Source organism: Cheilinus undulatus, linkage group 4 (assembly GCF_018320785.1).
Source record: "Cheilinus undulatus linkage group 4, ASM1832078v1, whole genome shotgun sequence".
Taxonomy (NCBI): domain Eukaryota; kingdom Metazoa; phylum Chordata; class Actinopteri; order Labriformes; family Labridae; genus Cheilinus; species Cheilinus undulatus.
In genome coordinates, this window is record NC_054868.1 from 34,592,384 (window position 1) to 34,617,160 (window position 24,777).

The 24,777-nt window shown below is 39.4% G+C and overlaps 1 protein-coding gene across 1 annotated transcript in view; it reads right to left on the reverse strand.

Moving 5' to 3' along the window:
- Positions 1 to 7,835, reverse strand: part of tacr3a (tachykinin receptor 3a) — a 69,023-nt gene extending 61,188 nt beyond the window's left edge. The window contains exon 1 of the mRNA XM_041786228.1: positions 7,199 to 7,835. Within this exon, the coding sequence (XP_041642162.1) occupies positions 7,199 to 7,566 (368 nt within the window). The 5' untranslated portion in view covers positions 7,567 to 7,835. The remainder of the gene's footprint in view (positions 1 to 7,198) is intronic.
- Between the last annotated feature and the right edge of the window lie 16,942 nt (positions 7,836 to 24,777).

Sequence of the window (24,777 nt, forward strand, 5' to 3'; positions counted from 1 at the left end):
ATGATCAGAGGAGGTGGGGAAAGACGTGATTTATGTCAGAACTGCAAAATATCAATTTCTAAAATTCTAAAATGATTTAAAATGTCAAAAATAAGTATTTTTAAACAAACTTTATTTCATCCTAGCTATATTTTCAACTGCCAGTTTGATCAGAAAAAAAAACCCCTTCTGCTGGTACTTTTCTCTGTGCTCTGTTTCCAACTTCCCCGGTGTACTGTTGCAGCAGGGGGCTGTTTGGCTCATAAGCGGCACTGTTAGCAATAGCTGTGTGTTGAGGCTCATTATGGATTCTATAGTCCCTCTGGTAAGAGGAAGCCTGATCCAACATGTCTGCTAAGGGTACTAAACGAAAGCAATTTAGTGTACTTCAGAAACATCATACACTACTACCTGGGGTTAGAACAAACAGAACAGCCAGCAACTACTCTCTGACAAGGACATTAAAAATAATATGGTCTATCATCTCTGTCATCTTTTAAAGGGAAATTTCTGTATTTTTTAAGTTGGATGGTATGCAGTTCAAAAAATTCTGATATGGCATACAACTGAGCCAGTGTTGGTTTTCAGTAAATTTTTACCTAAATGTACCAAAAAAAAAAAAAAAAAAAAAAAGTATACATGCCTGCAACACTCTATAGCCTACATCTACAGTCCTGTTTGAGGACTGATTTCACTGAAATCACTGGAGACAAATGTCACCACTATTGCCAAGTACCTCTATAGACCAACTTCAAAAGTAGAGAAATATCCCTTTAAATGTCATAGACCCATGTTATAGCATGCAGTGACCATGTGACTTGAAAAGAAGCAACAGGCCAGATTTGAACCTGGGCCACCTGTGTACATGGGTCACACCTTACACCACAAGGCCACCTGTGCCCCATTAACAGACATCGCTAACAGAAAATATACTTTTAAATCATAAAACGTCGGTGATCATTGTATAGTTTGTACTTGGGTGCATCAGACGGTAACTTTTGCACCCTGTGTTCATGTGGCTGTTTTATGCTATTGTTTGCAAATCTAACATTTTTTGCAAAAATTTGCAAACAGAGGCTGATTTTTCCATAAATTACTATATAAGGGTTTGTTTAAATACAGCAGTACTGCACAGAGGTGCTGTCCCCTCTTCCACTGTGTTAGGGAAGCTTTAAAACGTTTGTTTTATGGACTTCACGGTGTCTTTTTGACTCACTTGTGAAGGTTTAGGGAATGTGACAGCCACACAATCCTTTCCTGAATCAGGCACTTAAACTCTTTCCAGGAACAATCTAAAGAACACTGGATGCCTCACACCAGTCTTGGTCAGCACTTTTTTTACACTCTATTTGTCTCCTGGGCGAAGTGTAAATGAAAACTTGAGCAGCAAAGACCATGAATTATCCAGAGCAAGAGGAGCATTTTCTCTGATACGACATTCTGTCGCTGAATTTTTAAGAAGTAATCTTTCAATGCTGTTGGCACAAGAGTGCAATTCCATTAACCTATACTGCATTGAGGTAGAGGCACAAATCTCCAGGAAGGCATCACAAAAACAGGAGTATAAATTGGACCAGAAAATAGCAGTTGTAATTCTCCTGGAGGTGTTTTCTACTCCTCTGGTTCTGCCAGCACATGATAGAGTTTCTATATGCATCACTCCAGGTGAAGGAACTGATTATATTATCCACATCCACAGCTTCAACACAAGAGATGTGCGGAATGGACAAAAAGAGACCCCTGCCTTGTTACGATAAAAAGCTTTAAAAGCTTGGCCTGTTACCTTTCACACAGCAACCTGCATCTACTTAAATGCAGTGCCTGAGGAAGCATGCCTAGCAGCACAGAGAGCGGGCAGGAAGGACAAACTCACAGAGGATCACGAACTGTGGCCTCATGCCATTTGAAGACATCAGAGCGGAGACAGCAGCTTACTGGGGTTAGGAAACAGCATGACCTGAGGTTGCATCTACACCATGTAGGTCAAGCCAATGTTCCCTCTCTCTGTACACAGCTGACAAAATCGAATGGACGCTGCAGACCATGTATACAAATGCATGGCAGCTGGGGAGAAGGTTTAAAGAGAAAGAGCAGGGCCTCAGGACATGCAGCATTCCCTTTAGTGTCGAGGGGAGCTGGTGGAGGAAGAAAAAAACACCTCACACAGTACCGCAACGCTCAGTGACACATGCTGTTACTGCATGCTGCATCTCCAGGCTCTCTGTTTTCATTATGCTTGGCTTGTGACGGCCCCCCTCATCAGTCTAATCCCTTTATTCCAACATTATGACGTTGGACGGTCCACTGATCGGTATCAAAACCCAGCTGATAGCGATGTCTCATAAGATTACTGCAAAACCATAGGAGCAAGCAGGAGAAAAAAAGAGCCATGAGGACAGAAAGAAAGAAAGAAACAGGTGTAAAAAAGCAGAGGGAATACATCATCTGATGATCACGTCAGACATTAAACAGGGCGGGGTGTATTTCTTTAGTGCTTGCACACAAATCATCAGTCAATGGTTAGAAGACTTCATAACAACCGCTTCTATTTCTGTATTATTGGGAGTGAAAATTAAAAATAAATGTGTGGAAGAAGCCTTTAGAGTGCGTATGAGCTGTGAGTCATCCTGCTGGGATGCTGCCTGTATGATAATGCATATAGCAAACAAGTCATTACCTCCCTCTTCCTCTGGGAGCTTGAATTAACGTATATCAGCGGGGAATTCTGATGAGATAACGTGCAAACAAACCCCACATACGATGCCATAACTTCAATCCACATCAAACTGATGCAGACTGTGAATGAGTTAGCAACAAAGCTGCAGCATCAGATGCTTTAACCAAGTTTTCCCAAAGGAAAAATTTAAGACTTTAACTTTGTACCAGTATTAGCACCCTCTGTGGACAAGGAGATCTCATTTTTTGTACACTTGATACGAGTAGTATTTCCAACAAACCTGCCCTCCTGTCAGTTTTAGAAGTCAAAAATTACTCACTGCAAATCTGTCTACATACATTAAAACATGGTATCTTACAGCAGCAACATATACTAAAATTTAAAACAACTATACAGTGCGTATAAAAAGTATTCACCCCTTCGATGCTTTACTTTTTGATTGGTTTTATACATCAATCACGGTCAATATATATGGATATTAACAAAAAAAATTACAAGAACTCACTGGTTAATCAGTATTCCTGGCTATCATTACACCATGAAGACAAAAGAACACTCCAAGCAACTTTGGGAAAAGGATATTGAAAAGTATAAGTCGGGAGATGGATACAAAAACATTTTCAAGGCACTGAACATCCCCCAGAGTTCAGTTAAATCCATCATCAAGAAATGGAAGAAATATGGCACGTGTAAGTCTGCCTAGATCTGCCCATCTTCATTAACTGAGCGACCATGCAAGGAGACTAGTGAGAGAGGCCACCAAGACACCGACTAGACTAGCTTCAGCAGCTGAGATGGGAGAGACTCTGCACACAACTGTTACACAGGGAGAGTAGCACTGTTGAAGAAAAATCCCATTAAATCTCAACTAGAGTTCTCCAAACGGCACATGAGAGACTCCATGGTCAAGAAGAACAAAGTTCTTTGGTTTGATGAGACCAAAATGGTGCTTTTTGGCCATTACAAGACAAGACACTATTTTTGGTGGACACCAAACACTGCACATCACCACAAACACACCCCACACACTGTGAAGCATAGTGGCAGCATCATGCTGTGGGGATGCTTCTCAGCAGCCGGCCCTTGTAAGGTAGAGGAGAAAGTGAATGCGGCAAAATATAGGAAAATCCAGGAGGACAATCTTGTTCAGTCTGCTAGCGAACAAAGTCTTGGGAGAAGATTTATTTTCCAGCAAGACAATGATACAAAGCATACAACGAAAACACAGAATGGTTTAAAGACAACAAAGTGAATATCCTTGAGCAGCCAAGTCAAAGCCCAGACATCAATAAGACAGAGAATTCGTGACGATAACCAGCTGTTCGGGCCCGAGTTTGAGCAGTTTTGCAAAGAAGAATGGTGTAAATTGCAGTGTCCAGATGTGCAAGCCTGATTGAGACCCACCCACACAGACTCAGTGCTGTGATTACAGCCTTTTTTGTCACAAAAGCCAATTAAATTATGCTAACCATGATTGATTTATCAAATCAATGAAAGGGTAAAGCAATCAAGGGGGTGAATACTTTTATAGGCACTGTAGACATCCAGTTTTAATCCTGATGGTCTACTTTTTGCTTTTGTAGTTCATAGTCCGTCGTTCGTAGTTCATAGCTTTCATGCATATAGCTCATTTCCTTTATTCTGATTGACTTTGTTCAGATGATAAAACTAGAAATTGTAAAATTTCCCTCTGGGTGATTTTGTAGTGACATTGCAATAGTCTAAAGCAGGCCACACAATGAGCCTTATGTCACAACCACGTTTGACATCATGCACAAATACACAGAAGCAAACAAACGATGCTGACTGGTGTTACAAGAAGTTCCTTGTAAATGTTTCTTTGTTTAGTTTACATGTCTGATGAGATAGTTTAAATGTTATAATGAACAAATTAACAAAAAGTATTTATAGGTGTTCTTTCAACATTTGTTGTAACTACGGCATCATGGACAAGGCCACCAACTGACATGGTCACTCTTTAAACTGCAGCACGTGTTACGCTCTGACAGCAGGATGTAAAAATAAAGCCCAGCTTGCTGAAAGTGGAGGTTCTAGCAATAAAAAGGGACAAATTCCCCTCTGGTACAACAAGCTGGATAACAATCTATGTTCTGAATGAGTTGTTGAACTAGCTGATGAGTCCTGTGATGCTCTGCAGACAAAAAAGTAAGCAGGCCTTGATTGCTTTCCCAAATGATCTGGGCTAGGATCTCCCAAACAAAGTTCAATAGTAGGGTTCTCATGTCCAACTGTGCCAACAAGGTGGTGCCCTGTTGTTTTGGAACATCTTCTCCAACAATCCAGATGTGAAAATTTCCACATTGTATCACTGCTGTTAAAAGTTCCTCACAGGAGCTATGCAATACGCTGATTAGGTTCCTTTTGCTGTGTTACGTTTTGTTGTGGTAAAATTAAAGGATACATCATGAAAAAAGCGACCTTTTAGTGTATTTGCACATGTATCTGAGATTTGCAGTACCTCTTAACTCACAAATGTGAAATAAGCCAGACTAGTCCTTTGTTCGTGGTGCACCTTTGCCCTAAAAACTAAAACTCAGACCGCTTATTCAGAATCCGCTGTCAGTGTGACATCACAGAGTCATTATTTCATTTCTCTGTAAATACTAGTTTAAATTCCCAAATTATTTTCTTTTGGTGTTTAAACATGTATGAATGGGGTAATATATATATATATATATATATATATATATATATATATATATTATTATTATTATTATTATTATTATTATTAATATTATGTGATACAGATAAACTTATCGGTGATCATTTTTGATACAGATTGATAAACAGTTCTATTTTTGTACTAAGAAGCTAATATAAGAGGTTATATCTTGAAATAGAAAGATTTTTGGCACAGCTTAAAGGTTGTTGCTCTAAGTAGCTTATCTATAGAACAATATTATTGTTGAAATCAATGTGAACTGTTATAATTTTTTAAGAAGGGGACGGGATTAAATAAGTTTGCACTTCTTCCCACACCTTTTTGAACATGTAATCTTGAACATTAAGTGTCCTTGTAATTGTTTTGTTTTATCTCCCTCTTCAAAACTTGTATGCGTCTTTTGAAGGTATATGACCTTTTTTTTTTTTCATTGTTATGCTTTTTACATGTTTGAAATAAACTTCAAAACAAAGAAAGACCTTCCCCCTCACCTGGCTTCTCCGCCCACAGCCATAAGAGCACACAGCACAGCTGTACACATGTGTTACTCATTATGTGGATGAGAGGGGCGGAGTCAGAAGGAGCTAATTTGCATTTAAAGTGAATCAGACTGCTCTGAAAAGGTTGTTTAGAGCTGGTTTAACCTGCTCTGGTGCTTGATCCGAAGCAAAGCAGATATTTTGTTTAGACCGCAGGGGACTGTATTAAAAAGCATGACAGGGATATAAACATACTTTAAAATTTTCCACAACAGTGGAAAAAAAACAAGAGGTTTCAGCCAGCAGCACCTTTTAACATATAGAGACTGAAATATCAAATTACAGGTGAGACAATTAATTTATTCTTTGAATACAGAACTGCACCCAAGGTTGTCTGCCATCACTTGCAACATTTCAATTTCTCCTTTGGGCTTCAAAACACATCAGATGTATGTATTTTGTAATCTTTTATGCTCCTGTGAAAGAAATCGTCTGTCTGTCAGAACAGATAACACCTCTTTTCCCTCCTGTGGATCAGAGGATATGTCTTCTTTGGCCAGTATATGTCCATTTCCTGTCTATATATTGGCTCTGACAGTGAAAAAGCCCTCCTGCTGTGTTTTAGCAGTCAGATGTCCCACTCATTGTAAATCTTAATGGTTTGTGTTGGGTGTTTTTAATTACTAAGTCTCATATTGATCCCCCTTGGCAATATTGACTAAAAACATATATAAAGGAATGCTGAGTGTTAATCCTGATGGGATTTTTTTTTTTCCGGTGTGGGTAATTATAAATCTTAATGATTTTTGTTCTACGTTTTTAATTACCAAGTCTGACATCCATCCCCCTTGACAGTATTGACTGACTGTAAAGATAAACTAATGTTGTGTTAATCCTGATGGTTTGTTTGCTTTGGGTCGGTTATCCCATCCTGATTCATAACCAGATAAAGAAGTGAACTCGCTTATTTGAGGGTTTTTTGTAGTGTTTTTTCAACCAGTTTGACAAATTAGCTATTCAAGAGCCCTTGAGATATCAGTGTTTGGTTGTCAGAACATTTTTCAAGTCTAAATATTTGAATATTGATGTATTTAACTGCTTCTTTCACTATAGAACTGCCTTGAGGACAAAGAAAAGTAATTACAAAGTCAGTGGTAGTATCATAATTTCTCCCTTTCTTCAGTGCGCAAACAAACTGGTCATTCATTCATAAAAATGCAGACAAATTTGCTCATAGACGCACACTGCCTTAGTGTGACTCATGGCCACATGACAGCAGGTGAACACATTTTACGCACACGTTTAACTGATGACCAACAGGGAAAGGTGGATGAAAGGAAACAGAGAAGATTATAAATATTATTTTACAGTATTCAGTACCTGTCCACAGCTATCGCAGTCATGGAGTAGATGCTCGCGAACACAGATGTCACCGGGAAGAAGTTGTGGAATTTGCAGTACGCCTCTCCGAAGTACCACTCCCCGTGTGTGGCGTAAACAAAGTTTATCAAAGTGTTGAATGCGGCCATGGACGCGTCTGAAAACGCCAAGTTTAGGAGAAAGTAATTCGTCACAGTTCTCATGCGCTTGTGCGCGAGGATGATCCATATTACGATGAGGTTTCCAAACACAGCCACAGCCAGCACCGCGCTGTAGGCTACGGACCAGAGAGCCACGCGCCACGGCGGCTGCACAAACGGGTTGGTGTAGTTCGCCGTTATGTTGGATCCGTTATGTGGAGCAGCCATCCTCTTCTCCTCCTTATCCCCCAGTCTAAGAAAGCTCGCCCGTCTTAATGAGTTAGGTCTAATTTGCTGTGGGGCACAAGTAGAATTGTGTGAGAAAATGTGCGTATACGCACCATACCGCGCAAATTCAACGCAACACCATCTCTTAAAAAAAGACGCGCGTCCCTTCCACTGAGCAGTCCCACAAACACTACACACTTTAAAGCCTAGATAAGGAATAAAACGCGCTGAAACTGTTGATGTAAGTATCCTCAGTGCCTGTTGAATAAGGGGGTGAGCGTACAGCCTCTCCTCTCAGGCAGGGCTCCGTGCGCACTCAGTGACGCGCAAGTGGCACAAATGGTGGGGAAAAAAAATAAGATTGATGGATAGTTGATGCTGCTGTTTTACACTGCGTGGGGCCCCTGTTGTGCCTTTCCTCGGTGTATAATCATTCAGCTTTGTGTGACTTTATCATCAGATGATCTTCGTTCAGCAGGGAAGGAGAAGCAAACAGGATATTGAAATGTTGCAGGCAGAGCGTGCACAATGGCACACTCGGATGTGCAGTCAAGAGTTGACACAGCCCAGTGCCCTCTTCTTTTTGTTCAGTTTTCCATCTCTTAAATTTGTCATTACTCACAATTTTACAGTGGATTGGCCCCAGCCTTAATGCTTCTCTTATTGTGGTCATAAGTCATCCCCACACTGCAGCAGAAAGAATAGATATGTACAATGCTGTGTGCTGTGACTCTCCCCTTTCCTGTCACATCAGCATTCACAACTATCAGGCTGACGTCCCCTGCAGACATCCAGCTGTTCACATTGGATAAACCTCCTTCATCAGCCTGCAGAGCCTTTAGTGTTAGCCTCTACTTGAATACATTTACATGTCTCCCATGGCTAATTAAACCCAGTCTGTCTAGTACAGCTTCCCTGCAGTTACTTTTTTTCCTCTGAGTCAAATCGCTCCATAAAATGAGATATTACAATATGATTGAGGTGTTTAGGAATGCTGCAGTTCCCCTGTGAAATTCCATCAAAACTTTATATTTATTTCCTTTATCAGTGCTCAGAGAGGAAAAGGAGTCGATGTGAATACTGAATCAGCATACTGTGATATTGCATATGCAATATTGCATTTAAATGAAAGAGAGCAGTCACAGGACATTTTCACTTTGCTGCACACTGCGGATGAATGCAGACACCGCTGTCTGTTTAGCTCTCAGTTGTGGTGCCATGCATATATGCATTGAACTGTGGCACAACACAGCAAGATCATCATATTCCCCTTTACACTTCTGTTATTGAGTACTTTAAAAGAGACATAATAAGCTGCAAAAATATGTCTGCAGATAAATAAAACATCACATTCTGATCCTAATCGCTGCAGTCATCCTGCTCCCTAAAGCTTTGGTGAAGGTATGCCTGAGTAATGGAGAGGGCTTTGTGCTGCAGGATCAAAATTATCCATAATTAAGAAATCAGTGGATCATTACAGTCAGATGTGAAACTGATGGATGCTGCAGGGATTTAATGCAAGTAAATCTAATGAGTTTTTGTTCTTCTTTGCAGTCCTGCTTTTTACTCCTGATTGAAATTCATGAGACACTGACAATCTTTTTTGGAAGTTTCCTCCTTGAGGATATGAAAATTAGAGCCAAAAGTGTCATTATGAAGACTCAACTTAATAATAAAAGAGCATTGGCAGCAATAAAAATAAAGCTAACCTATCCTCTCTCATATTAATTCATGGATATTCATACTTTAGGTATTTTAATGTGATATAAAAACACACAGCTCAGTGTGGATTTTTGAATGAGCTTCAAACTGTAGGTGACAGTGGCAATCATCCTGTGTGATCCCTGATTGCAGCTTTATTTCCCTTTAGATAGGGTCAGTCCATGAGGTGAAGAGAAAAAAATTCACAATTAGTGGAACAGCAGCAAACCCAGTGTGCCCTCTCCATAGAGAAAAGGCACGCACAGAATGCATGGAGCTCATATCTGTGGCTTTCTTTGGAGTCTTTGATCACTGTCAGAAACCCGGAGGGATGCTGCAGTTGTTGCTGTGCAAGCTGACCTTTACTAAAGCACAGAGTGCACGGCTTTGTCACTGTGTTATTACTAAAATGATGAATTCGATAACACATCAAGGGATGAACCAGTTGAGAGTTAGCTCCTCCTACATGGTAACACCAGTCTGCAGTTCGCAGTAAAGATGAATGCACTGAGCTGCAGGGTGCAGACTTTTTGACTGGGGTGGACCAAAGGACACTGATACAGTGCTGGGAAATTTCCCCCTTCCTGATTTTGTATGTTTTGCATATTTGCCATACTTACATGTTTGAGCTCAGGAAACATGTTCTTAGACAAACATAACAAACTACAAAATGTAGTTTTAAAATTATTTCATTTATAAGGGAAAAAAGCCACCCAAACTTAGCTGTCCCATTGTGAAAATGATTTGAAGCTATAAATGTTTCTTTATTAGCAGTTATTAATTAGCATTTATTGCTGTTATTTATATTGGGTGGTGTTGCTGTTCTGGGATCACCCTGCCCTATGCGGAAGGCATCAAACAGGGGCAGCACACGTTCTTGCTCTTCCTATGCCGATGAGGAAAGCATAAGGCAGGGAGAGAGGCAGCAGAGCAGAGCAGGCATTAATGACAACTGAAAGACACTGATTAAGTCAGAAGCAGAATAAAGGAGGAGCTGGGGTGGAGGAGGGTTGCAAATGCAGCTTGCAGAGAGAGCGGCAGAGCATAGTCAGGCATGAGCAGTTTAAATATGGCAGCATCAGAGCAATAAACATGCTTAGAGCAAATCAGCTGGTCGTCAGCTGATGATGGCTTGTGTGAGATCAGCTGATCTTAAGAATATTAACCCTTGACTCCATGGCTAGCCTGAACTACCGGTATACACTCGATTTGTAAGACATTTTAACCACATTCTCTGAAGAGTTGAGTTTAATTTCACTAGTCACACCCAGGCCTGATTACTTCCAGGTCTGTTGAATCAAGAAATCACTTAAATAGAAACTGTCAGACAAAGTGAAGTAGGCTAACAAATCTCAAAAAGCAACACATCATGCCACAATCTAAAGAAATTCAAGATCAGATGAGAGACAAAGTGATTGATATCTATCAGTCTGCAAAGGGTTGCAAAGCTATTTCTGAGGCTTTGAGGCCCAAGCAAATCACAGTGAGAGCCATTATCTACAAATGGAGAAAACTTGGAACAGTGGTGAACCTTCTGAGGAGTGGTTGATCTACTTAAAATACTCCATGAGCACATCAACGACTTATCCAAGAGGTCACAAAAGAACTCAGAACAACATCCAAAGACCTTCAAGTCTCATTTGACACAGTTATGGTCAATGTTCATGAGTCAACAGAAAAAAAGTGACTGGGAAAAAATGGCATCCATGGGAGTTCCAAGGTCAAAACTACTGCTGACCAAAAAGAACACAAAGGCTCGTATCACATTTGCCATGAAACATCTTGAAGATCCCCAAGACTTTTGGAGTAATATTCTGTGGACTGACCGCACTTTTGGAAGGTGTTTATCCTGTTACATCTGGCATAAAACTGGCAAAAAAGGATTTCACAAAAAGAACACACCAGCAGTCAAACACAGGGGTGGTAGTGTGATGGTCTGGGGCTGGTTTGCTTCTCCAGGACCTGGACAACTTGCTGTGATTGATGGAAGAATAAATTCAGCTCTCTACCAGAAAATTCTGAAGGAGAATATCTGGCCATCAGTTTGTGGCCTCAAGCTCAAGAGCACTTGTGCAACAAGACAATGATTTTAAACACACCTGCAGGTATACGTCTGAATGGCTTAAAAAAAAAGATGAAATGAAGGTTTTGGAGTGGCCTAGTCAAAGTCCAGACTGAAATCTCGTTGAGAGGCTGTGGCATGGCCTTCACCTTCATGCTTGAAAACCCTCTAGTGTGGCTGAATTAAAACAAGTCTGCAAAAAAAAAAAAAAAAAAAAAAAAAAAAAAAAGGGTAGGAAAGAATTCCTCCACAGCTGAAGCTTGTAACTCCTTAAGTCATAGGTGTCTTGCCAGCCTCTCTCACTAGTGTCCTTATTGCACGCTCACTCAGTTTGATGATCTAGACAGATTTACACATGAGCCATTTTCCTTCTATTTCTTTATCACAGATGTAATTGAACTCTGGGGGAATGTTCAATATCCACCCATTGACTTATACTTTCAATAACCTTTTCTCTGAGTTGCTTGGAGTGTTCTTTTGTCTTCATGATGTAATGGTAGCAAGGAATACTGATTATCCGGTGACTGGGCCTTCCAGACACAGGTGTCTTGCTGCAATATTTATTGACCATGATGGATTTATAAAATCAACAAAAGGGTAAGACATCCAAGGAGGGTGATTTTTCATTTTTATTAGCACTGCACATTGAGTTATAAGGGAAGCAGTGACAGCACAGCTCAAAAGTTTGTTTTAACTTAAGTCCTGGCTCTGAAAGGCAAACAGTCCACACCATATTTTACAACTTTAGATCATCACCAGAGGTGGCCAATCAGATTTCCTGGAAGCTGGGGGTGGGGGGGGGGGCACCCTTGACCATTGCTGTGTAGACACACCCCTAGTAAGTAACAAAAGAAATCAGATGTGACAGGCCTTTCTTATGTAAGTTGTGATTTGGTTTCGATATCAGGGTTGAATGAATGAAACCATAATGTACCTTTTTCTCTGGCTCTGTAAGAGAACTGTTGCATATCCAAAACCTTTGTATTTTCTGAACCCTTTAATTCCCTTTAGTGGCTCTGCAGACTTTCTTGCAGATCAATGTGAGGTATGATTAAAGCAGCTGCCACTGTGTTGGGGCCACCCTTTGTGCATTTTGGCATTTATGCATTTACTAATTGATGTATTCACTTAAACTCTCTGAGAAATAATGCAGAAATTCCTCTTAGATGTTTTATAAATGCTGCATCAAGTTGCAAAATGCATGTATCATTACTTGAGTTTTAGGGTTTTTTTTTAAACTTGATGCCAACTGCAGAAAAAGATAATCCAATCAAGCTTTCAGAAAGTATTTTACTAATTTATTTGTTGCTCTTTTTGATGCCATTCTTTGAAACTGGAAAGATTCAGAAATGTTAGATATTATTTCAAGGCTTAGAAAAAAATAACAAAAGGACTTTCTCTGGTATTCGTATGCCATTCAACAGAGTGTAGACAAGAGATGAGGGATCAAAAACAGACACCTCCTCCTATGTGCATCTGCCCGCCCTAGTAGTACGTCCATGACATTAGGACTTTGAAGGAAAGAAAAGCTTATAATGATTAAAGTTTGAGAGAAAAAAGTAAACTTTATATTAATACATGGCACACTGAGACCCTCTGGGCCCTCATTAGACATGTGGTGTCCATGTCATTATGGCAGTGTAAGACTAAGAGTCGTAACTCAAAGAAGACAGCTACACAGGCATGCATGTGATGCATACATTCAGTCTGCTGTTGACCCTCATCCACTCTGACTGGCAGCTTAATGAGGGGCTGTGGGCTCATGCTCTGCCTTTGTTATGTGCCTGTTGCATAGCTGAGGCACAATTGTTGTTAGGTAATTGAATTTTCTTGACAGGAAATGTCATTTTTTTCACGAGTCTCCTCACATTTTTTTAGTTAAAATATATCACACCAGAAGTGATGTTCAGCTGCAGCTTCGTCGTCAGCTCTTTTCACAGGCGCCTGTGTCATAACATGTGTCAGAGCCCTGGGCTATTTGTTCTGATCAATTCAAAGTGTGACCATAGAGAGCAATTTATGCGCTAATGAAACAGCATTTCTCCTCAGTTATGTTTTAATTAATATTTAACTAAGACATTAGCAGCTGAACATCACGTTCTGATGAAGAACGCCGTGTGGGTGCTTTAATGTAGGAAATGAAGCAAGTATGACTATTGACCATGCAGAGTCCGCTGCACAACAATCAATTAAAGGTTATCACAGGGGCATGTTTGTGTTGCTAAACAGTAGTGACACAAATTCAGAGTTTTGTCGATACAGCTGCACCTAAAGCAGGCAGCATTAAGGTGTTTCACATGCAAATAGCTTGACTTTTTTGTCTCTATAGCTACAACTCCTGCATGCAGAAACAGGATAAAAGTGAAGACTCTGTCATCAAGAGCTTTAAGAGTATATCCGTGTAATTATTTGTGAATGCACTGGCGCTCTCGTGAGAAGAAATCACTTCAGCTTTCAACAGAGTTCCAGTGGAACGGTAATGACAAGCTGTGCCATAGTATGGTTTGACTATTAGTGCTTCTTTTTTTTATACTGTATAGACACTTTACATTAACACTGACAATAAACTGCAGCGCTGGGTTCCCTGCATTTAAAACAAGTCTTTAATGACCTATGAGACCTGCAGGGCTTGGCAGACTATTGACAGCTTTGTCAATACAGCTCCATTAAATGAATAAAAGGAGTGTGGCTTAATGTGGGCTGTTGGTCATGGCTCTTTGTTCGGAGGACCAGGAGGACCATATGTGCCTGACTGTCTCAGTAAGATAAACAGAGTTAAAGAACCTAAGCATATTGATCCTTAACACACAAAAAAAACATCATGGAAAACACCCAGTGTTCTAAATGAGACATTTTGTAAAATGCTATGAAAGCTTTTATCTAACAAAAACTATTTCAACAGACAGAATCAACAATTTAAACTGCATATTACAAAAACAAAGCAGCCAAAATATCAGGCAGTTGTAGAAGATTCCCCTTATTCTCACTAGATTCCAACATAACTTTAAGTCATGTTCTCGCCTTCATCACTGATTAGCTAGAATTTGCTCATATGGTATTATTTCTAGCAAAAGTTCAATCACTTTCCTAATATCTTATTTCTTAACTGTATCTCAGATACTATAAGTGGCTCAGTGTGATGAAAACTTTATCTCATATGCATATTTGCATACATAAGTCTGTTAACTGTTCATTGTGGTGAAATGCTTCTCATCATATGCAAACTGCACTCATTAGTCTATTAATTGTAACTTGAATCACTGCAGTAAAATGCCTCTCATCATATGCAATGGATGCAATGGAAGAGCTTTCTGGAGCCCAGCCAAACTGGGGGCCAGCAAAACATGGTCCATAGTAAAGTTTAGCTGTGATATTTTATATTTAACCTGACTAATAACCACTCTAACAAAGAAAACAAATTTGAATTCATTTGTGTTGTAAATAGCTCTCTTAAAATGTAAATCCTTTTATTAAAAACAGAACTAAAATATGTTAAAAATAGCTAAAACAGGTGAACATGGCAAAAAATCTTTGGAAAAGTGATGAAATAGGATTTTAAAAAATAGCAGAAATGGGTTAGAAATGCCAAAAATTAGAAAAAAGTGGCAAAATACCCCCCCCCCCAACAAAAAATGGCAAAAATGGGTTAAAGAGGCAAAAATGGGCATATTAAGTGGTGAAATACAATTTAAAAGTGGCCGAAATGGTGTTAAAGTGGCAAAAATAGGTGGAAAATTTGGTGAAAGGGGATGAAAATTGATAGAAACTGGCAAAAGAGGATTAGCCAAGGCAGGAAAAAGTCAGAAACTGGCAACAAAGGGCATATCACATTGTGAAATGTGATGTAAAAAGTGGTAAAAAGGGATTAATAGTGGCAATAATGGGTCAACAGAGCCAACAATAGGCAGAGTGTGGCATGATTTGGTTTAGAAGTGGCAAAAACAGGCAGAAAAAAAGTGGTGGAAAGAGCTTAAATTTTTACAAAAAAAGGGTCTTAAGTGGCAAAAATGTGTTAAAGTTTGGCAAAATTGGTGTTAAGTGGCAACAGTGCATTTCAAACATGCTCTTAGTTTTAATAAGGCTACTTGAGACCCCCTCTTAGTCTCTCGTGACCCTCAATGGGGTCCCGACCCCAACGTTGAGAACCCCTGACTTAAATCACTGCGGTAAAATGCCTCACATCATATGCAAACTGCACTCATTAATCTTTTAACTGTAACTTAAATCACTGCGTTAAAAAGCCTCTCATCAAGTGCAAATTGCCCTAATTAATCGATTTACTGCACTAATTAATAATTTAATCTATTACCCGTACTCAAATGCTGAAAGTCATTAATCTATCTTCTGTAACTCCAATGCTGTAAGAAGGCCCACTGTGGTAAAATGCCCCATCCCATATACATATTTGCACTGATTATTCTATTTACCTCAGAGCAGTAAATAATTAATCTATTCACTGTAGCTCAAATATTGTATGAAGGCTCACTGTGGAAAAATGCCCGCTCTCATATGCACACTTGCATGACTCATCTATCTTTAATGATCCTGTCTACCTCATGTAAATCTGCCCACATATTTGCATGTTTTATGCTCTGATCGTGTCCAGTCACTATTCTTGCTCCCTCTGCACATCTTGCAACCATACTATACATAAATGCAGACAGACTTGTACAAGTTTCAATCTAAACAATAAGGCATTCTTATATACAGCCTACCCAAATTTCCCCCAAAATTTTCAACCAGTCAAATTATTTTAAAAATGTCTTGAGGAATGACTATCTTCAGAAAGCCAGGCTTATTATTCACTATCCTTCACTCAGGGCTTCCATACTTTGATGACTTTTTGCCATTGTTTTTATTTCCCAGGCACACATTTGGGACCCGCTGAAAATGGCCTGTTCACAGAGAAATGCCTCTTTAAGGTTTGCTCTTCACAAGTTTCCGTGTTTCTGAACGTCCTCAAGGTGACTCACCTCATCGTTAGAGTCCCTGGCATTTATGTTAAGTAGGCTTATTTTATTATGTTACTTTCTCTTACTTTAATGGCTGCCATATTCACCTCAGTGATTATCAGCTATATTGCACAGTAGCCGAATGTCAACAAGGGCACTTCTGCCATCCACTGTAGTTGGTGATGTCATAATGGAATGATTTTTCTGTGAAAGACATGTTATGTTCAATGTAAAAATAAAACTGTAATATTCTTAATAACTGCCACAGTCCAGTTATGGGCGGACCAAACTGCCTCCACCATAACATTGAACTAAACCCTCAGTTAAAGTCATTATTCATATACTAAATTACAACTTGAGGAATGAGAATGGAGTTGAGAGATGATGTATACATGTACTACCCGACCGTAAGTTGCACTTATAGGTAGATCTCTGCTTTAATCAGTTACTTAAAGCCTTACAGTCACCAAATGTAAACTGAAAATCTGCAGAAACCCCCACTGCTTATTCCAAAAGCAGAAATCAGAAAACTTTATCTACCCAATACTTTCCCCATCTATTTACAGATCCTGCATTCAACATGCAGACTCTGTAAATAGAGATTAAGTGGTGTTAAACTAGGATGCCTGGGAGGGGGAGATTAAATGTGGCTGAAAGATTGTTTTTCTAAGTAGAATTTAATATTTTAAACTTAAATGTGTTACATTAATCCGTCAAAGTCTAGACTGTATTAAGTATTCTCAGACTGATTTTGTGATCAGGATGCTAAAGAAAACCTTTCACCTTGTATGATGTTTTCGTATCAGTTTTTCTGGTTTAAAAAAACTATTTTAAGACTTCACATTGGCTGATGGACTGTTAAAACACCATGGAAAGGACGATCAAAAGTTCTTGCAATTGTTTCTCTAATGACCACTTAAGATGTTCAGCTTTGATTAAACATTGTCATCATGCTCTTGCTTTGGATCTAAAACACAGAAATTAATGACACAGTCTTGTTGTGTTATGATGAAGTTTGGAATTTATCTTTTTTGTGACTAAATCCCTTAAAATGTCCAAAACTAATTGCAAATGTCCATGTATTCATAGTCTGATATACTATGTCTTATTTTTCTGTGCCACATAAGCCTTTATTTATGTCCACAACCCATTAAAAATGAATAAATGAACGACTTGGAGTGATGTATCTTCAGTCTCATCAACCAGTCATGGGAATATAAATACAGGTCAGAAAAGGTTTATTAATTCATAATAAAAGTCATTGTCCAAAACAGTCTGCAGTTTTGACCTGTTTGTTTCCAAGAAACTACAGTGCACCCAGCACTGAACTGGAGAGAAAATTTGGCTGCAGCACTTGGCCCACAACCGGTCCAACACAATGTAACTGTACATGATCCCTGTGTCCCCCTACCAAATTATTCCCCCTGAACCATTACCAAGCTAAGCAGTATACTTTTGAGACACATATTATTGTGTATTCCCTCTATTTGCACTGACTCCTTTGCATTCCAAATACACCTGCCTTTAGAAAGGAATGATGGCAGCTCTATAAAAAGACAAATAAAAGCCAGATAGCCCTGAGCTTTTTGAATTTTAATAACAGCAAAACTGAACTTATCATTTTTGGCCCAAGATTAGCCTGTGATGCACCTCAGAAGGGCTTAGACCCCCTTCTGCCTTTACATTTGACTTAACCATGTCTCGCTTTCACATGAACAGTAGTCCAAAAGGCCATTTGTAATGACCCTGGGTCATATGTTTGGTTGTGAATATCGTGAATGCAGCTTTGCCTCCTCTCCTGCTGTGTGTAAGTGGTGTGTGAGTTAGCAATAGAAAAAAAAATAACCGAGATAAATAACACCAGCACACCAGGAAAATGCCTGATGTGCAAGATTACTAGACCCTCCCTTGGTGCAAAGTCTGTTTTTTCATTCAGCTGTAGTTTATCTATTGTCTGATACTAAGCCCCATGCAGTGATTTCAGACATCAGTTATAACTCTATGGGAATTAGAAATTTTAAAGCTGCTGGTTTGCTGCTGAAACATTAAAATGAAGCAACAATATATAACTTTTCCATCTTAAATGAGTCTTCTCAAGGCCAGTCTAACAGCACAATAACTTACAAACAGGAGAATAGCATCCAGCATTTCCACCCCGTTATGGCACTAGTACTATCCACTATTTAGGCTGAAAGCCCATCTCTGTTAACCTGACACGCCAGATGGATTTGTTTCACACATCCATCTGGGAAGGCTTCGATAGGAAACGTTTGAGAAAAGGCAGAGGCTTTGAAAAAAAAAACTTGGAGGGTGATTGGGTGAACGTTCAGTCTGTCACATCTCTACGGGCCAGTCAGAGCAACAAAACATGTGACGTAGCTGCTATCAAGCTGCATGTGGGCAGCTACACAGGAATAACGTGAAACATGGCGACTATTGACATGTAAGTACTCGACTTTTGTTGTTTTTGAAAAGAAAACACTGCTGTTCTTTGTTCTTCTTTTAACGGAGAAATGTCGTCAAGTTCTGATAAAACTGGCCCTTTAGCAGCATCCACGCTAATCTCTTCCTCCATAACCGCACCAGCTCTTGCTGCTGTTTCTTAACGTCACGACTCTCCTGCGCCTGAGAGTACTGCCCCTCGTCGCTGATTGGTCCTGTCACTTTCTAACCGGGCGAGTAATTCATTATCTCGCCATTTCACAGGAAGTCACCTTAACTTGTATGAAACTTCTGATTTGCATCAGATCTCACATGTTTTGGGTCTGCTCCTCCTCATGTGTACATGTGTGTTCAAATTTATGCCACATGCTATATCTAATGTGCCACCTACTGCAAGAAAGCAGAGGCATTTCTAACATATAATGTCCTGATAAATGACAGTCCTTAGAGGATCGACATGCTGTCTGTGCTCTGCTGCAGCACACTACGTAGGTTTCTTACACCCAAAAATTCCCACACTACCTCGGCTGTGACACACGCGGAGGGCCCTTCAGTGCCGATTGCAGCCCTAGTTTATATTATGACCTTTCATATAGTGACTTCTTTGAAATCACTGCATCAAAAGTTGTATGGCTTACCTACATGTCTTTAACATCAGATAAAGCTTCTTTCTCTTCTTTTAATATTTGTCCTACTAATTTTGTTCAATACAGCTGAGACCCTCCAGCGGTGACTCTCACCGAGAAATATCTCCTTTGGGAAATCAGCCTTAGGCACCAATTTCAACAGGATAAATAGCATGCGCTCCATCAGTTCAACATGCTGATGCTGGTCTGCACAGACACTTTTGTCGGCTCTCACAATTGAGTTCACAACAAAAAAAGGTATTTTACATTAATACTCAGACAATGTAGACTAGGCTGTACAGTTCTAGACAAGAGGAAAGGGAGTGAATGATAAGAGCTAGAAATGGAGAGAGGGAAACCTGTTGCACATTCATAGTATGAAAATATAATGCAGGTTTATGCTGCTTCTATAAAAGCAAATTTTTCCTATTGACCTCACCGTCTGTGATAGTTTAGTTAAAGCAGAAATGGCTGATGCTGATAAACAGCCCAAGGTCTGATTGCTTTTTTGTAATGTGCACTTTCCATGTATATTCCCAACAGCTTTAAACTTGCAAACAGAAGTATTAGTACAGATGAAAGTTGCATATTAATTGACAACTCTGTCTCCTTTTTGTTTTTAAGGGAGTGATTTTGTTTTCTTTGCACTTCAACACCAATCAGCTAACACATGTGACTGGAATAAAATTGATCATCTCTCTACAATGGTGCCTGTCAGTGGGTGTGATATGCTAGGCACACACAAACATTTTGTCCTCAAAGTTTATGTATAGGAAGAAGAATAAATGGGCTACAAGTGGTAAGGATGTGAGGAACTTTGGCAGGTGTGCAAGAGGACAACTATAAGGCAAGAGCTACCCTGTTAAAGAAGATCAGTCCACTACTGAGCTACTGAGCTGCCTGATCCTGGAGTGACCTGGCTAACACGCATAGGCTACAGGTTGTAAACATCTTTACCTGCAGGTGTGTGTGCGTCGTTTGCTGCCAGTTATCCAGGCAGTAGTGTGTTTCAAACAGGTTCAAATGATTAATCTTCCAAAGCGATGACCTAAACAATGTTCATGATAGCAAACAATGACATAAACTTTCATTTAAAGATGAAACACAACTCATGCTCTTATGGTCAAAAACCCATAGCCCTTCACACACCTAACTCAGACATACAAATCCTTCGTATTTATAACCAAGCTGCAGCCATGCAGTGACAGCCGTTGACCATATAAAAAATTACACTTGTAATACCACTAAATACCATGAATTTTGGTGCTACATACCCCATGATGAATTGTTTGGAGCAAACAAAAGACTACTTCCCCCATTTATTTTCTGTTTCTAAGTTTGCCTTTGAGTTTTGTGACATGTTTATGTTATAAAAAAATGATCCAACAACACTCTGAGGAGGACGTGTTGAACCCAAAGTAGAGCGAGCTGGTTGAGGCGACTGCGTATCCTGGCTAAGGTCCGCCTCCCTGGTCTTGAGTTTGGCAGTCACATGCTAAGTATGGCATGGAAAGAAACCTGGAAACTCTAGACAATCATAAATATTCCCAGGGTAGCTTTTGCTGTGAAATTATGTCTTCTAGAAAGGATGTGTATGGTTTTGAGTAAAATTCAACGGTTTCCTCCATCAAAAGTTAACTTTTCTTCACCAGTGGCACCAAAGAAGCTCTATGACCCAGAGATAGGATGGCATGTAATGTTGCAGTTTTGAAATTGAGGGTTAGGCGAAAGTAGAAACGCCAAGCTTTTAAAAAAGAGAAGACATCAAAAACTTTTCAATCCCAGACGCTTTAAAACCAGCAGTCCTATGCCTCAAATGTTTCAATACCCTGGCAATTATTTAACAGGATACTGTAAAATTCAACACGAGTCAAAGTTAACATCTTTGAACAATCATACAAACTAAAGATGTAATCTGAGGACACACAAAATAAGTGAATGAAGAGTTGAATGTCGATCCCTTAGAATCCTGACACATTCTCAATCTAACAATGTTTCCTTAAACTTCTTTTCCTTTTGAGTTGACACATAAATCCCTTCAGTGGCACAATTTAACTCGGATTTCAAATGTGAACTTTCATAGGGAATTTGTCTCGAATTAACCTGGCACCTTTGTGTATTTGAAAAAAAAAAAAAAAAAAACCCAGAGAGTGATTGGATGAACGTTCTGTCATATCTTTACAGGCCAATCAGAGCAACAAAACATGTGACGTAGCCACTACTGAGGTGTGCTGCTACCGAGGAGTAAACTCCATAAAGAACTGCATAACACATACCACGGCGACTGTAGACATGCCAGTACACAACTTCTGTCATTTTTGAAAACAACTAAATGCTGTTCTTTGTTCTTCTTTTAATCAAGAAATGTCATCAAGTTCTGATGAAACTGGCGCTTTAGCAGCATCCATGCTAATGTCTTCCGCCATAATTGCCTCTGCCTTCCTCTGTCATTGCCTTCTCCTCAGTTAACAGTTTATTGTATCTGCTTTGAGAATGTACCACTTTAACAATTTTGAAATTAGACTAGTGACAGATCAAAAGAGATGACGCACAGAGTGCATCAAAGAATGGCAACAAATCACCAACATCTCACCCATTGTTCCTGCCTGTTATCACAAATTGCTTCTTTTCTTCTCCCTCGATTTTTATCAGAGTCTTGTTTAACACATTAGAGCTTTGATGTGACTCTGCTGGTGCCACACATTCAAACACTAAAGATGATCAATGTCCATACGCTCAGCTTCAAAGCTGTTACAGAGAGGTAGCAGTATGTTTATTAAGTTCCCACAGATGTCTGGCTTTGAGTTTAAGCTGTTCAGTTCAGGCTACAAGTGAAGTGCAGCAATGATGTATGTACATGTCCCAGAGACAGATAGATAGTCGTTTATTGTCATTGCATTGTAAAAACGTAACAAAATTACGTTTGGCAGTCTCCTCTGTAGCAGCAAACACAGTGGTTCAAGCGGTGGTTAGAAATCTGCAGCCTCACGTTGTCCATTCTGCTGGCGAGGGAGCAGACATCTGGGAGAAAGATGCTCAGTATGACAGGTTTGTGTGGGGAGCTCTTAGCCTAGCCTGCAACCCGGCTTGTTTGCCCCGCTTTCACCTTCTTGCACAATGCCGTCGCTGCCTCCTCTCCACTGGCTGTAGGTGTTGTGCTGCTCCACATCCTCCTCCTGTCAGTCTCTGAGCACCCCGTTCTCCGGATAATGTCCATCAGGAAAGATGTAAACTCAGAGGGGACACTGTCAGTTCAAGTGTAAGTTTAGTTCTTTGTTTTGCTGCTAGTGATGGAGCGCCGGGCCATACGCGGCGCCCCATATCACCTCAGTTGATAGCATTCAGTAGTCTCCTGTTGATCAGGCAGTTTTCTGTTGCAGTTACTGCTAGTTGTTGTTAGCTTTTAAGCTAGCCAGGAGTTGTAGTTGAGACTGAGATCTTCTTTTCACATTTATGGGGTTTTTTTATCAATGGAAATTTCCCGTTCTTTCTCTCAAAGGTGTCCTGGACCATCCATCTTCTTTGTTTTCATAGGTTTCAACATATGTTGTCAACCTAATTGTGAAAGACACTACAAGTCCAAGATATAACTTAAGAGTGAATCTTTCTTGCTGCCAACTGGATGCCTGGCAACAACAGAAAAGAGTGAAGTGAAAGACTTTTTTTTTTTTTTTTTTAAATCTGGCACATTAAATGGGTTGGAGCACACCAGAAAAATCAGTCTGTGATATGAGAACTCTCAGATGATTTGACATATTTTAGAAAGCCATCCCGCAAAGGTAAAACAACCTGTGCTATAGTCTTGTCTTTCACATCAAATGACCTATAATAAGCCTTTTGCATTTGCAATTTGTCATTCAACTTCTGCAGCTGTTTTCAAGCAGTAAGGATCATTACATTATCATTATTAAATATGATAATGAGGCAAGCAAGCTAATAGAAAAAAGTGCTGCAAGCTCCGTTTGGGTCGTTAGATATTAGAAGGAACCACAAAATATGACCTGCCCTATTCAACCTTTAATTAACTCATCCTGATATTCTCACCAGTGTGAAGGCATTGAGTACTAGCCAACTAGAGACAGAATAACATGGGCCTTGCCTTAGCCATCCTAGGACAGAAATTCATGATGATAAGTATCAGAGGAGTTCTTGCAGTGACAATGCATTTGGACATCCAGACTAGACCTCCATAGGACAGTATTAGAAATTTTCCGCATGCCCTCTTAGGAAATGGATGTGTTATTTTCTTTATTTTTTTTTTTTTTTTCACTTTATTGGGATGATGCACATTCAAACAATGAATTTCTTGCGTGTGGGCGTTGCTTTGGTTCATACAACTGACATGCCCACACCATCAGAGTGGATATTACAGCCTCTTATTTTCTGACTTTAAAGGCTAAATTTTATAAACTTAGAGATGTTTTTCCTAACTGAAATTCGACCTGATGGTTATTAACACAATGGCCGATCATACAACAAACCTAAAATACAGATTTTTTTTTTTTGTCACTTAACAGGGACTTTAACTTCAACAGCATGCTGATTTTTTTGTCCAGGTAATCTAAGGGGCAGCAGCTGTAGAAGTGATAACAATACAGCTACCAGGTAATTTAATTATATCTGGTATAAAGTAATAGAAATACAATAAGAAGAATATATTTAAATAATTAACTTGCTAACTAGCATCTTGGACACAACGTATGACTAGAAGGCTATACATGGCATTTGTTTAGTGGGAATAAGAAACTGTGGCGAAGGAAAAAATTAACAATTTATCATGTCATTATCTGACATGGGCCAAAGCAAACAAGCTAAAGGTATGAAAGCACTCTTTTATCATAAATTTAACTCACTGTTACATGAAAGTTTGTAAGTGCATGCTCCTCTGAATGTGATTCCTGTTGTATCAAACAGAATACACACTCTAGTGAGTGCACTTAGGTGATCAAAGGTGCAGTTTTTTTCTGCATTCACATGATAAGAATGTGCCTATATGTGCCTGACAACTCCTCCTTTTAAGCCAAACTCACCCTTGGGTGCAAACAGAAACACAAATTAATTTGCTGTTTAAAGATTGTGAGCGTTGGACCTGAAAATGAAAACTGGATCAGGTGGAAAATAGGAAAGATACCTGCAATGTGTTTCAGTGGCATCTTGTAATTGATGCCTTGTTTTCTTTTGTTTCATTTAACAGTAAAAGCATTAAACTTCATAAACACACACACTGAAGGAGCTAAATTCAATTTTATTTGCAGCGAATGTCAATATTGTCATGCTTGTCACTATAATTCTTGTTTATTTTTTTATGTAAATACAATGGCAGTACTAACAAGTTCCAAGAGGTATTTCTGACACGTTTTCTTTGATTCTTCAGTCATTTGTGAATAAAATCAGTATAAAAATAATGTTGTTCCAAGTTAGACAAGAT